Below are 14,906 nucleotides of genomic sequence, written 5' to 3' on the forward strand. Positions count from 1 at the left end.
CTGTCTGTCTCAGAACAGATGAGACGGCAATTGAAGGGTCTCCTTTCCATATCGACATTATAGGCTATATAAATATGTTCTTTATATTAATTGCTCAATACCTGTAAAAACACAGACGATTACATCTTCTAATGCTGGTACTATTTGCAATGTAAGGTGTGATTGCTAATAACTTCACTAATATTCAGTTGTGAGTTTTACCTTCATGTCAGCAATAATTTCGTCAGATTCGATGTCACATTTTCAAATGGTGGATATTTCATTTTGGAATTCAACTTTTCAATTGATGCTGATCTAAAGTCGATAAAAACTGATCCTAGAAGAGCATTTTATTCAATTTTCAACACCAAACAATTTTCATCGGCTTTCAAGTCACTGAATCTTACCAGGCTATGTTTGATCTTCTGCATGAGGCATCCTCTGATTGACCGCTGAAAACCAAAAGAAACACAGCAATTCTCAGTTATCCAACATGTATCTAATCCATTTTATATCACTTGGTGCCCGTTTTAAGAAATATAATCCTTTGGAATACTCAGATTCAGCAAAGCAATTTGACCACTTTCACGTTTGAATTGCTTTACCTCCAAAATCGTATATGCAATTAAGACGATTTATTTTAATATGAAGATAGTTTTAATAGTGCTATTATAAAGACTTAATGTAAATGTTTCTGCGCAAACCAAGAAATGCTCAACCTTCGTCTTAAAATATCTGCAAAGTGATTACTACATAGTAAATGTAACGGATTACAGTTGAGTTGTGTAATCAGATTACTGCAATCCCATTATATGTAATCCGTTACCTTCCAACCTTGCAAAAATGGTACAGTCCATGAAGCCTCTGCCTTCAGGGGCCACCGCTGCTCTGTCTCCCTCTGTGGCAGCAGTTTGTATGATGATCTGCCACAGAACAACAGCTACTGTACTTCTATAAGCATCACGCACATCCACTTCACTGGTAGACATCAGATTCTCAAAACAATTGCTCTACAAAACTGTATCACAGACAGGCCAATGTTTCACCCTGAATGAACTGTAACACTGTTTGTTGGCAGCAACGTTTGTGGAGCAGAAATACTATGTGCAGGCCTACAATGACTGTCCAAAAAAATATGAAGTGTATTACTGCCTGGGGATGAAAATTGTCCTGTCTGAGACCTGGTGAGCCAAAATATACAGTATGCCGTAGTCTGACGTTTTTTCCTTTGTTCAAACAGTAAATGTCTGTTTTTCCATGTGGGATACTGAGGTTTGAGTGTGTTCTGCTCCCTTCCAGAGACATTTTCCATCCAACATTTGCTGCCCTCTGAATTTTTCTCTGCATTTCATAGACTCAAATAATAGCAGACTGGGCCTGAGTTTTACAACATGGGAAAGTCCTCTCAGACAAAATGTGATCAGATCCATTAATACTCTGGGAGGAGAGGCTGACTCTGAGTCAGCACATATGATCTTAAAATGCTTCAGGCCTATCAGTGACCTTTTTCTAAATAAATGACCTGCTCCTCCTCTGCCTCACATGTCCTAATGGCCTTTGCCTTACACAGATTCTTTGCCACGGTCTCTACAGTTTACTGTGTTGTTCCTCACAGATCAGTCCCCATGTGCCTTAGTGGAAACCACATCTCCGTTCCTACTTTTAGACCTGTAAAGGTCTAAAGGTAGATGTGGAGGCTCTTATATTAAGCTGAAAAGTCACAATCAATTTCCTCTCATAAGAATAAGACTGAAGTTGTCCTGGTTAAATAATCAACTGCTGTCACTCACTGTCAGTGTTACATCAGTTGACAGGGATAAGGTGGTTAAAGTGCAAACACATCACAGAGCGGGGGCTGTGGGTTAAATACTATAAATATCATAGCACTGATAAATACTCAATGTAGGGTTGGGGTTAGGGTGATCACAGCATAGCAGCAGTGTCAATAGAGGACCCCTGAAGTATACAAGTTTGTTGAAAAGATCTGTTCAATTAAATGTTTTCCTTCAACAGTTCAGTGTCAGACTGCCTGGACCTCACATAATGCTTAGAATAGTGTTAAAAACACAAGATACAAAACCATTCATCTAATTCACCTCCTTTGATTCTCTTTCCCAACACTCTCTCTCATTTGAGGTGTGCTGTCAGTTATATGTGTGATGAGCCCTGTATTATTTTACATGCATAGTGTCTACTGGTAGTACCAGCATGTATAAAGACACACACTATATACTGTATATATTCTGTATGATAAACTAGTTTCCATTGCCTATAGCCTCACTCTCCTTACATTAGGTATAACGCACCTTGTGTAAACCAAATTGTGTAGGCTTATTCAATAAACACAATAAATCACTTTGCTTTTAAAGTTTTATTTCTGAAAAAAAGTCAGATGTGTTGAAGCTAAACAGTTAAAATAACAAGAGGGAAAAAACATTGAACAAATTAAGTTTCATAGTAGACCATACTGTAAACTGCCAAAAAAATAAATGGTAAATGGCAGCCATAGCTCTTTAGTTCTGTATTTACTTTGCAAATGGCCAAACTCAGTAGTTTATTTGAAAATGATTAACAATATCTGTACAAAGCAAACAAAAAAAAAGAAATCCTGTCATGGTATCCAAATAGTTAAACTTTACAAAATATAATAAAACTCTTGGCTAGGTTAAATTAAAAACAGAACTATCCCTTAACACAAAAGCATCACTACTTTGTTTTATGGCTCCCAGAATGAGTCTTGACAGAAAATACCATTTCAATACATTAAAAATGAATGAATATCATGGGAAAAAACAGATCCATCCAATATAATGTAAAAGCAATACAAAAAAGCCCCAAAATAAAACATGAAAAATAGTATGGCAAGCAGTTTTTTCAACTACATCAATGGGCTGTTTAAAAACAGATTTACACCGCCATCATCTGGAAGAAATTAGCAAAACACCCCAGAATACTTTGCTTTGATGCCCAAAATACTGATTTGTTCAAAGCCTGTTTTAAGAAGGAGCATTTATAGAAAGAAAAATAATTATTCCAAACTGGTTATATGGAACAAGGTTTAAAAAAGTGAGTTTCATCATATGAAACAGAATATGTGCAAACATTCAACCATCCCTATTTAGTAGAAATATTGATTACTGGTTCCCTTGAATCCAGGTGAAATGTGCACAGCATTGAGAGTTAAAATGGGTCGGGGAAGTAAAATCAGACGATAAAATGAATGGTTGAACTTAAGTCTCAACAAAAATGCAAAGACCTTCTTGATGCATCACAGTGTCAAATTTTTTTTTTTTTTCAAAGTATACTTTTCATATACTTTCAAAACATTAAATACTATTGGATATCAAGCAAGCCAATGACTGCATATAGAGGAAAAGATGGACAGTCGTGAGGTCCAATTAATCCATTACACTGTTTGGGAATCGTCTCAACACAGCTGCCTGTGCTTGAAATGAACTGACATGGATGCCTTCCTCCTCCATTATCTCTCTGTCTCAGTGACAGGAGTCTCACTTGTTCCTCTTCAGTGAATAAACAAAATGCTTTTCAGCACTTCCAAGCAGCCTGCCACTCACCCACCAAGTACATCTCAAAACAATATGTTAATATCATTAAAATTGCAGTCTTAATGTGTATTCTCACTAATACTGTGTATAAGGATTGGCCAGCCAGTGCTAAAAAAGAGACAGGTACAGACTCCATGAAGATCAGCAGGCTGCGCCCCATTTAACTGTTCAGCCAATGCCATGGATGCTTTGGACTCAATGCTAATTTAATCTTGAAACTTAAGACTTCTTTTAGCATTTCCATTTTACTTTCTGTAAAATTAAATAATTTTACTTTTTCATTTTACTTTGTTTTTTTTTGTTTTTTTTAAAAGCTCAGTATTTCAGCTCAGTGCCAAGAGGAAAGTCTAGCAAGTCATTTCTTCATGAGAAATATAACAGGCTGAGGCTGATCCTGGAGGCTTAAAGAAAGAAATATGGGACACAGAGGACCAACGGTGGAGGGAGAGATGGTGAAGGGAGGGGAGAAACCAACTGAATGTAACTGTTCACTAGTGCTTGAACTAGTAGGAGAAACTGTTGCACGCACTTCAAAGTTAGAGTAGCAAAAATGTGGCATTGACAATGTGCTGTCCAGAAAAATCTGCTCCACTCACTTTAATCTAGTCATGATGCTCCGGTGCCCCGAATGGGTTTAGGAATGCACCCATTATATCTGTTGAATAAACTTGGATGAATGGAAGTCTGCCCAATGACACAGTGCCGTCCACTCTCAGTCTCTAATTCCACTACCCTGCCTCCTCTTCTTCTTACCCCGTTATCAGTTGCTTCTCCTTTTATTCCCTTCATCCTTTTTATAATATCTTTCCTCGGTGTTGCTCTTCTGCCTCTCCTGTCTCTGTCAGGGTTTTGTTCTCAGAGCAGGCTGGCCAGGCTGGTCGTGGGTCCGTTCTGAGGCTGAAACTGCACAGGGGGAAGGCCGTCTGTCCACTGAAACACAACACAGTAATAAAAATAACCATATTGTTTGATGGACTGACGGGTTACAGGTTGACTGACTGAGATTAGTTGTGCTTACACTGATGAGGTTGTGTTCAGGGAGGCTGCAGGCGGCGATGTGGTCCTGCAGGAGCTGCTGGGAGAAGTTCTGGTGCATCTGGGCTGCTTCGTGCGCATCCATGGTGTTCCCACATGCCTTGTTCAGATCTGCTGGGAACAGAACATTATGAGTACTGAGGAACACACTTGTTAAAATCCACCCTACTCTATACTTCTATGTATGATCAGTCTGTGATGTTCAAAGCGTTCCAGGAGTTATTTTGTGATAAAGTGTTGTAATTTACTTTTTTGTTGAACCCACGTTCCCTCAACCTGCCTTGTCTACTTCTATTTCAGTTAGTGATTTCCAACATTTCCCACATTACAATGCCTTTCGACAACTCACACATATTGGGTGTGAACTTGTATTCAGCTGTGGGAGTTTTTCCAGTTAAGAAAAAGCAAGAGTTGCACCCCTTACTCAAAATGCAAAGTATTATGCAGTATTAAGTATTATGGTCTATTGCTGCTGGTTAGGGTTAGCTGCTGTCAGTGGTGGAGACACCAGTATCTCTTCTTCCTTTAAGATGGATTTTTCCCTGTATGACTGTTGAACGTCGGTGCAAAACGGTGAATCTAGCAAGAAGCCCTTGTTCTTTGATTCTGAGGGACTGAGGCCAAAACCAGACGTTTACCATTGATGTTTTAGATAGCTGAAAATCAAACTCTGCTGTGCTGGAAAATATCTGGACTTCACATCATGTTGTCTACATTTCGCCAGTTATCCAGGGGAATAACCAAAATGCACCACCAAACAAGAGGAAGGACCCAGAAAACAATAGCAGTGTTAACAGTGTTTTAGGTTGGATTTTTCCTTTAAGATAACATGGCTCTCAGTGTCAGGCAAGGCAGAGTGGCAGCTGTAGCCTCACCTTTGAGAAGTGCAGAGGACCAGAGCTGGACAGACATATCTGGGATCTTGCTGGCCAGCTGCATGGCAGGAACCACCATGTTGTTACTTTCCTGGAGGAAATGTGGAACCAGAACACAGGTGAAGATCACATCTACACACAGAGTCCTGAGATACTAATGTGGTCTGATGGATGTGACAGCTGGTGTTTTGTGTACTTACCCTGTGGTTGCCCAGGACAAAGAAGATATGGCCCAGTAGGACTAGAGAGCAGGCGGTCAGCCTATTTAGATCCTCAGCATTAGACATCTTCAGCGTCTCCCTAAGAAATCTTCTGTTGATGCAGATTTGCACATGTTTAGTGTTCACATTCTGAACACAAAGACAGGACATCAATACTTGGTGAAGGTTTTGCTGTAACAATGTTTAAAATAAATGGTAGCTGTTCTTACTTGGCCTCATTGTAACGTCCCTGGAAGAAAGAAAGGAGCCCTCTGATGTAAAACGCTGCGGCTCGCAGGCAATGAGAGCTGAGGAAGTCCAAATTATATTCTTAAGAAAAAACTTGTACAAAACATGGAATAAACTGATGATGGAAATGTGGTTTGTGATTTTGTCTATAGGGATAAACACTTACCTGACAGGAAAGTTGTGATCAGGGTTAATCCTCTCTAGAAGGCTATACAGCTGTTGGTAGAAAAGGTCAGTTAGAACCAAAGTAAAGAAACCACATAAACACTGATCCATATCCTTCAGGTATGAAGTGGCTCTCTGACCTCTTGCTGTCTGGTGCCTTCCCGGATGTAAACACTGGCCAGGTTGGTCACAATGAATGTCCACAGCTCCTGGTGTGTTGTCATCTAAGAGAGAGAGAGAGAGAAACCACTGAGTCACCCAACCATCACATGACCAGTACTTTTATACCCATTAACTATTCACTTTTGAATAGTCCTAAATGTTAGATTTGTTGCCAACAGGTGAATCTCCAAAATGTCAACTTTTCAGGAACTAAGCTAACAGCTTTGTTTTTAGATTGTTGACAATGCATCTTTGATGTTATTCTATGGGGTTTGATGAGGCCAAGAGGTCAGAATTTTCCCAACCCACAGAGGACCATGTAATCCACCAATTGAAATGAAAACATGAAAATCACCAAAACTGGAGATACAAAGTTTTCACCCGACAATGATGATATGTGACTCACTTGTAGAGCAGCAGTGAACTGAGCCTCAGCATTATCCATGCAGTTCACTGAGATGCAGTAGAGACCCTGACACAGAAAGAGTAAACAGATGTAAATGTTTCATATTATAATCTGGGACAGATGTGTCTTGTCCCATTGCTTCTTATTCCATGCATGCCTATGCTTGCATTACTGTATGTGTGTGTGTTTGTGGTATACATGTATGCGTTGTAGGGGGTGGTGGTGGCTTTTCCAGACTTACGAGTAGTGTGTGAAGCTGGGCAGCATGATTCGTAAACAACCTGGGAGACTGTTGGCAAAGCTGACACACCTGGGAGATCTGAACACAGACAGGAATCATCACCATCATGAGCTCTATATCAAAGAGCTCAGACAACCGCTAGAGCAGACTGCCGTTCCGCAATCTATTCCTTTCTTTATAATCAGCAACTGGCCAGCGACACACAGATGATTCTCTGCAGCTGGTTACCCACCTCTTGTAAGGCGGTGGCCTTGTGTCCGGTGACCAGCCGGCACATGATGATATGCTCCAGCAGAATGACTTGGAATGTGGACAGAATGGGACTGCTGTCGAGCACTTTAAGACACACATACAGATCAGAGTCAGCTCAAATCACTGTCACCATGGGGGAAATGAGCAGCAAGAGTATTCAAACAAACTTACTCTTCAGCTTCTCCAGCTGCATGAGAGCTTTGTCTGTGTACTTCTGTGCCTTCTCCAAGTAGCCCGCCTGCATGGAGTGCATCACAGTCACCTAATGGATAAAAAAAACAAACAAAACAAGATGCATTATATCATATTCCAGCTGCATATCTCAGATGTTGTGTTCATTCAGCTTTTATAACCATTTCCATCTTTTTTTAGTCACACAAACAATTTGACCACTGTGTGTGTGTGTGTGTGTGTGTGGCAAAACCTCACCAGGTACACCAGCACACACATGTGCTCCTTGGGCAGCCAGTGGAAGAGATCGGCTGGATTGGTGGGTAGGATCTCGTCATCGTGGAGAGTGGAGATGGTCTGGATGCACTGCTGCAGCTGCTTCAGACACGGCTTCACGCTCTTTACCTGACCAACACATTTTCAGTGTGGCATTAGTAAACCTCACATGTATGAAAAAGGAGAATCGGACTTTGCCACTTTGAGCAATGCATCTCATCGAGAAGGTTAGTCAATTCATGAAATAAACACAAAACTGACTATTAGATCAGCATTTTAACTGTTGGTTATCATTACTATGGACAGCCATTCTTGTCCACAGAGTATGGATAAACAGACACTAGTATTTCAAGTACTAAACTTAAGGGATCGGCAGACACCAATTTATGATCCAATCAATTAATTTACTGTACAATATAGGCCTTGACCATTAGTTTGGGATTACAGGGCAGAAATCATCGATATAATCCATTTTTCTTTATCAAAGTTATCAAACCTTCATTGTGTGAAAAATGCAGAGCTTCAAGTTTTGCTTTACTTTGATTCTGACATTTTACATGCAGCTCTTAACATTTTAACACTGGGAAGATTCCTCAATTCCAAAACCCCATTTGAGCCTGGCATTGGCCTGATACTGGATACCAGTAGTGGGACGTCCCCAGTATGGATTCAGCTGTACCTGTCCAGCATCCAGGTAGTGTGTAACCTGCAGCACCAGGAAGAAAACCCTGAGCGACTCTTTCTGGATGGGGTTCCCCTGCCAGTTCTCCACGATGGTCCCACACAGCGTCAACAGAGGGTGAACCTCGCTCAGCTTCCGCTCCATCAGCAGCAGCTGCAGAAATAACAGATACAATTAATAAAGTGACAAAACAACACAGTAATATGCAGCGTGACTCGAATAGCAGTGAGTGATTTAAGCTTACCATTCCTTTACTTAATAGGAACAGAGCTCTGCAGGAAAGGAAAAAAACACAACAACAAACTTTATTTGTGAGAGGATGAGCACTAAAAAGTATGTAATCCTTCAGGGAGTTCTAACATAAAACATAAAAAATAACATAAAAATCTGTTACCTTGTGTATTCTGAGCCCACGACTCTTGCATACTCCGCTCCTACGCCCAGCAGGTCACATGCCGACACCAAATCCTTCTCTAGTGTGTGTAGTTGCTGAGGGAGAACACATTCCACGCATGAAACATGTTTTAAATCAAGTTGCCACAAGAATTGGAGACACAGATCAGTTTGTGACACCATTTCCTCTTACCGCCAGTTGAAACAGTAGTCTGCAGTGCCAGTAGGGAGTTTGCTGAGAGATCTGGATGGCTTTCCGCAACAGTGGCTTTGCTGAGTCCACCAAGTTCTTCAAACAAGGGCAAAAGATCAGTTAACTAAACTACGGCAGAGCAAAACAACCAGGCAGCATTTACTAAGGAAAGTACAGGGTGTAATTCCACTCTCCTGCTGAGGGAATAGTAAATATTATGTTATTATAACCTGAAGCGAAAGAAGAAAAAAAAAGTTTCCCATTGAAATGTGAATCTTTCACTTTAACCACTACTTTTCACATGACTAAAATAGGCTGCCTGGACCCAAGAGATCACCTACCTGTTGACAATAGAACTCTGATAGAAGACTGGCTGCTTCAAATTTGACATCTTCAAATTGAGGGATCTGATATAATTCATTAAGAAATTTGATTGCTCCATTTTAGCAAGGTTATTGACAAGAAAAATACTGAACTCCTCTCCAAATCATTGATAAGACATATTGATTTTAAAGACATGCATTGATGGGCACAGATGCACACACACATCAGTTTGCCTGTAATCTGGCATGTCATACAGAAAAGGATACTTGTTGAGAGATGAACCACTGTGAGGAAAAATCAAATCAAATATTAGTTTCTGCATCACACTGAACATGAATATTGACAGAACATACACGATGCTAGCAGCTAGCTTCACAGAGTGAAACCAATCAGAGTTGGCGCAGTGAAAGAAAAGTAGAAATAACATGTTTCTTATATTCGTCATTATCAGTGATTCATCCACAGCCCCGGCCTTCCTCTCCTCTCCTCTCCTCCAGTGTTTGCTCACCGCTTTCTCCAGGTGAGTCCGGGCTAGCTCGCTGTTCTTGGTGTGGTGGTAGAGCACCGAGCCCAGCTGCAGGTGGGTCCGAGCCTCGACCCTCTGAGGCGGCTTGAACTGAAACACAGCCTTCAGACAATGGACGCACAGACGGATCTTCGGCGGACTTGACGTGCGGAAATGTTCTGCAAAGCCGAGCAGGGCCAGGTACCAGGACTCCGGGGCTTCTGTGCTCGCTGCCATCTTAGCCGCCCGACCACGAAAACAACGAAAACAGTCGGGAACCAGCTAGGATGTCCGCCGACTTCGTCCTCAGCTGATTTGGTCGTGAATGTTTTCTAGCCCAGTCATTTGTATGAGTCTGGGCACAAGTGTCAAGCACGCAAGAATAAACAAGTCGCACTTCCGGTCAGACTTTTCATAATAAAACTAAAATTGACGTACATATGTTGTTCGGTACAATGTATCAGAGTGAAAATGCGGCAAATATTTAATATAAAATATGTATTAAATTAAAATATAAAACATTTTTCCAAAATGGTCTTTCACATCATATATTCATTGCCAAACGTGATAAAATGCCGCCTTTATTTCGAAGGAAAAATCGCCTATTTTCCGGTCCGGCATGTCCGTTCAAAATAAAAGCACATGTTTACGTCACAGAGAGAATAAGAATAAAAAAATTTTGGGAATTGTAGTTCTTGTTGAATTTGATTTATATTCCGTGTTCTTGTTGATATGAAGCACGTTGCCCAATGCGTAGCCTTATATACTTATTTCACAACATAACCCAATGATAAAAAAAAAAAAAAGATATCATTTTTTGCAGCTGGCACATTTATTCTGCGGAACTAGGCTACTGTTTCGTATCCGACCGAGCACATTTATGAGTAGGACTCTTTTACGGAATTTGCTATTCAGTAAAATTGATCGGCAAAGTGCAGGCTCTCACAACAAACGAGGTACGAAAAGTGCGTAAATCGACAGTTGCTGGTCTGTTCATTCACAACAGCAGAGCAGGCTCCTGTCACTGGGCGGTGGTAACAGTTAAGTGATATGACTTGACTAATTTATTTTGTGATGTTGCTTCTTCTTAAGTGATAACAGTTTGACTTGACGGTATAACTTTAACCAACGCTAGCTAGCAACAGGAGCAGAAAACATTCAATTTACCATCAGCTTTAGCTAAAGTTAGCGGTTTGGCTAAGATTAGCTAACGTTGATGTTGCTCAGTCAGGCTAAGGTAACGTTAAAATAGAGAGATGCAGGATTAATGAACGTTAATACATTTTGTTAGCTTCTGACATCACGACCATCAAATTGCATTTCAGAGTGGAGATAAACGTGACGAAATGGCGAGACGTAGGATCACACAGGAAACCTTTGATGCTGCTGTCAAGGAAAACATCGAGGAATTTGAGATGGATGCTGATGAGGCTTTGAGGGAAGCTGTGGAGCAGTTTGAGTCTCAAGGTAACGGAGCGAACAAGGACATAATACAATGTTATTGTTCCCAAGCATACCTGTAAGGCCATCCAATCCGTTAGCCTGTTCTTGTTGAGCTCGGATATTATTGGGGTGAAGCCAAGCCAGCCACGAGCTATCTATAAGCCTATGGGAGTAGACAAAATAAATGTGAAGTAACTAAACCACAAATACAATGTTACAAATTACAAGGGTGACAGTTACAACAGAGTTCCAAAGAGGCCAAATAGTTGGTGCCCGAATTGCAGGTTCATCAATCACCAAAACTGAAAAATTATTTAAGGCAAGGGGAAGAGTCTCAAAAATCAAGACAGCAAAAATTTGCTAAAAATGGACAAACTGGGCAGTCAAAGCTCATTGACAGGAATAGATGGACATTTAACAGGATAGATGCAAAACACTTCAAAACTTGGGCCTCAGAAATTTCCACAGAATTACAGAAAAAAGAGCACATATTTATGAAACAATTCAGAAATTATTAATATTCAAGGCCCATGCACAAACATGCATAACTGTTAAATATGTTGGTGGATGTGTAATCTATGAACAGTGATCTCATTGGAGTCAGTAGATCTGATGATTGATATGCATGCTTACATAACTGTCAGGAAATGTGAGGCTATTTTACATGATCAGGCACCCTATGGGTCAAACAATGTTCTCTCATGATGTTCCCATATTCCAAGACACTGCTAATCACATTCAAGAGTGGTTTCATGAACACCAGGATTAATTCAACCCCTCCAAAAAAGAGAAATAAAGCTATGTTTCAACATAGGCACTCACCCTAAATCGTACGAGGGTTAGTTACATCACATTACCATGAGTTGGCAAATAGGACTAAGTTATTCACCTATGAAAATTATGTGTATCTTGAACCTTTCAATGAATACATAATAATCTGCTGTGTGTTAGACTGTTAATCCTAATGTTATGTCTATGTGGATGCAGGTGTGGACCTCAGTTGTATAGTAAAAGCTGTGCCCACTATATCATCTGATGAAAAGCAAGATGAGCAAACACATGAGGTTTTGCAGGTGGGTCTTGAATTTTCGTGAAGATGGATTGCTTAGTGCGATAGTGCCAGTTGTCAAAATCTATTTATCTCATATTGTTTAATGTCTTTTTTAATGTCTGTCCACCTGCAGGCCTTGGATTCCCTTCAAATCGGAAAAGACTCCGCCAGCCCTACAGAGATGAATATGACGGCAGACCTGAAACGCTTCACTCAGCAGTGCTCCCTTGGATTTGCCCAGAGGTACCTGGCCGCCCAAAAAGACGCCTATCCCATCATCCTCTCCTACTGCAAAAAGAGCGTGGAGGAGCGGGAAGACCTGCTGGCCTCTCTGTCTGCCCTGGCTGCACTGACCAATGGACAGCCGGACTTGTTGGACCCGGAGGGACGGCACCTCCTTTTGGTCGTCCTCAGGAAGTACCAGGCCGATCCCGCTGTGATGTGCGTCGGCATGTGCACAGTGCGCCACTGCTGTTTGAAGCATGAACAGAACAGGCAGGATCTGGTGAAAGCTGGAGTCCTGCCACTGCTGACTGCTGCCATTACACAGCACACTGGATGTGCTGAGCTGGTGAAGGAGGCCTGTATAGCTCTCAGGGTCATGACCTTTGATGATGATGTCCGAGTTACGTTTGGGCATGCTCACGAACATGCCAAGATGATTGTTCTCGAACACAGTGGACTGAAGGTCTTAGTTGAGGCTGCCAAAGGTAAGATTAACTGAAATTTGGTGTATTTGAGGGTTTATTGTAATAGCCTCAGCTGCTGTGTTTTGGACTGACTCAAATTCTGATTACCCACCATGCATTTTGCATTTCACTAATATATTTTCTTTATTTTGTGTTTGTTCCTCTCTTGCAGCTCACCATGATAACACTTCTGTTCTTAGCGAGCTGTGTGCGACTTTGTCTCGTCTGGCTGTAAGGAACGAGTTCTGTCAGGACATCTGTGACCTGGGAGGATTAAAATTCATGATGACGCTCCTCGCAGACAGCTATGAGACAGCGGTAGCTAACACACACGAGGGATTGTGATGGAAAAAGATGCAAGTTTGAATCTACGTGTTGTTCAATCAGTTTGTTTAATGAATCGTCCTTTTCCCTTGCAGGATTTGGTTCGGCAGGTACTGAGCGCCATACGGGCCGTAGCAGGAAACGATGATGTCAAAGATGCGGTTGTTAATGCGGGTGGAGTCCAGCTCATTGTCATCGCCATGAACAGACACATGAGCAACACTTTAGTGAGTTGAGCTTCATGCCTACATGCTTGATGACCTTTAATGACTTTGCTCTTGTATTTACCAGTGATTCAGTATAGAAATGTTATTTTAGACAAGCTGTTGTTGGGAAAAAAGAAATTATATATAATTATATAAATTATATATACAGTATATATTCTGCAAATGTCTTAAGATATTTGTGTCCACATCCTCCTGTAGGTGTGTGAGCAGGGCTGTGCTTGTCTCTGTGTCCTTGCTTTGCGCAAACCCAACAACTGCAAAGTCATCATGGAGAACGGAGGCGCTCTGGCTGCTGTGCAGGCTATGAAGGCACATACTAATTCGGTCAATGTGCAGGTAATATAAGGTCATGCATAATTAATCATTCCCCTTTAGGAAACTGAGGCCCTTTGACGGTCTGCCAACTCTACAGGAATGATTTTGTTTTCTCGCTTTATAAACAGAAACAGGCGTGTATGCTGTTGAGAAACCTGGTGGCGCGGATGCAGAACTTCAGCCAGCCAATCCTGGAGATGGGAGCGGAGGCCCTGATAGCCCAGGCGCTGCAAACCCATCAAGACTGTGGTGATGTGGGCAGAGCGGCCCTCAGAGACCTGGGCTGCCAAGTGGAACTACGAGAGCTGTGGACTGGCAAGCATGGCAGCCTCACCAACTGAAAGTGGAGGATAGTAGTGCTGAAGAATATACACACCATTACCTTTAGTCTAGCAACAGGCAGGACGAAACATCTTAAATATTCTATTAGTAATTTATGATGTTGGTATGCATTTAGTTGAAGCAGAAGTACACATGTTGATCTAGACATACTCGTATTTGTAAAGAAGTGATGCAGACAGGGCTTGTGATCACTGACCTCCACCCATGCAAATGATTAAGCCACCAATCTCACTCAACACCTTTGACAGTTTTGATACATTTTCTGGTCAATTGTCTGGTCTTATTTTGACAAGTTCAAAAGAGGTAATTTTAGCCCTGTTTGACACAAGATGTTTTATTTGCTGTTAATATTTTGTATTCAATTTTTGTGACAGAATTATTTGATATTTGTAACACCTTTCTGTTACTGAGATCCTAAATGCCAACATGTGGGTTTTAATTCCTCCTCCTGTCTTGGCAGAGACAATTTCATATGTTTGTTTTATGTTATGCCTTACTTTGAATGTACTAGAGCTTATCATTCCCTATTGTGCTTTTTTATATTCTGTTTACCATATTGCACGTCGTTAAACTGGAACCTCTGATACTTACCCCTCACTACATTATGGTCGGCATGATGAAGATGGTGATAAATGAGTTTTGGTGCCTCTCCGTAATCTTTGTGCGTGTGTTTGGTTTGTAGCCTACTATATGACACAGTTGTATCTGGTGAGAGTGAGAAGCTGAAAGAAGGAATGTGCACAAAGTGCTTGGAAAAACCCAGAACCTCAAGAGAAACGTCAGTGCTCATCGTCAAGTTTGTCTCGTGCTCACGCCCCTCTCACCGACCTATCCAAGCATG

At 41.2% G+C, this 14,906-nt stretch overlaps 2 protein-coding genes across 3 annotated transcripts; one reads left to right on the top strand and one right to left on the bottom strand.

Annotated features, from left to right (window-relative positions):
- Nucleotides 1–2,372: 2,372 nt before the first annotated feature.
- Nucleotides 2,373–10,014, bottom strand: LOC139650398 (MAU2 chromatid cohesion factor homolog). 2 transcript variants are annotated; one of them, XM_071527066.1, is made up of 19 exons: nt 9,678–10,014; nt 9,436–9,453; nt 9,187–9,252; nt 8,846–8,941; nt 8,654–8,748; nt 8,504–8,531; nt 8,257–8,412; nt 7,560–7,706; nt 7,302–7,392; nt 7,111–7,214; nt 6,879–6,956; nt 6,638–6,703; nt 6,210–6,293; nt 6,071–6,120; nt 5,886–5,963; nt 5,656–5,767; nt 5,456–5,546; nt 4,564–4,691; nt 2,373–4,475 (listed from the first exon to the last, which is right to left on the bottom strand). In XM_071527066.1, exons 1-19 carry the CDS (start codon nt 9,909–9,911, stop codon nt 4,401–4,403), a joined length of 1,797 nt encoding a protein of 598 aa, XP_071383167.1. In that variant the 5' UTR covers nt 9,912–10,014; the 3' UTR covers nt 2,373–4,400. The 2 variants fall into 2 exon arrangements, with proteins under 2 accessions (XP_071383167.1, XP_071383157.1); XM_071527056.1 differs by having other exon boundaries at nt 4,564–4,694.
- Nucleotides 10,015–10,667: 653 nt separating this feature from the next.
- armc6 (armadillo repeat containing 6) lies at nt 10,668–14,710 on the top strand. Its single transcript, XM_071527346.1, has 8 exons — nt 10,668–10,714; nt 11,000–11,141; nt 12,105–12,190; nt 12,302–12,878; nt 13,030–13,175; nt 13,277–13,408; nt 13,607–13,744; nt 13,852–14,710. The coding sequence occupies exons 2-8, from the start codon at nt 11,021–11,023 to the stop codon at nt 14,062–14,064; spliced, it is 1,413 nt and encodes a 470-aa protein (XP_071383447.1). The 5' UTR covers nt 10,668–10,714; nt 11,000–11,020; the 3' UTR covers nt 14,065–14,710.
- Nucleotides 14,711–14,906: the final 196 nt, after the last annotated feature.

The sequence above is a fragment of the Centroberyx affinis genome, unplaced genomic scaffold (assembly GCF_046629955.1).
Source record: "Centroberyx affinis isolate AG114_WGS23_722 - 3 ecotype Tasmania unplaced genomic scaffold, CSIRO-AGI_Caff_v1 ptg000112l_1, whole genome shotgun sequence".
NCBI lineage: Eukaryota > Metazoa > Chordata > Actinopteri > Beryciformes > Berycidae > Centroberyx > Centroberyx affinis.

What these genes read in the sequence shown, in the direction of transcription:
- LOC139650398 (XM_071527056.1), bottom strand. Translation starts at nt 9,911, where the DNA reads ATGGCAGCGAGCACAGAAGCCCCGGAGTCCTGGTACCTGGCCCTGCTC. An exon ending in TGTGTGTGCTGGTGTACCTG is followed by an intron (nt 7,393 to 7,559) that starts GTGAGGTTTTGC and finishes TTTATCCATTAG; the next exon opens with GTGACTGTGATGCACTCCAT. An exon ending in CTGAACACAACCTCATCAGT is followed by an intron (nt 4,476 to 4,563) that starts GTAAGCACAACT and finishes GTTGTGTTTCAG; the next exon opens with TGGACAGACGGCCTTCCCCC.
- armc6 (XM_071527346.1), top strand. Translation starts at nt 11,021, where the DNA reads ATGGCGAGACGTAGGATCACACAGGAAACCTTTGATGCTGCTGTCAAG. An exon ending in CTTAGTTGAGGCTGCCAAAG is followed by an intron (nt 12,879 to 13,029) that starts GTAAGATTAACT and finishes CCTCTCTTGCAG; the next exon opens with CTCACCATGATAACACTTCT. An exon ending in GACACATGAGCAACACTTTA is followed by an intron (nt 13,409 to 13,606) that starts GTGAGTTGAGCT and finishes ATCCTCCTGTAG; the next exon opens with GTGTGTGAGCAGGGCTGTGC.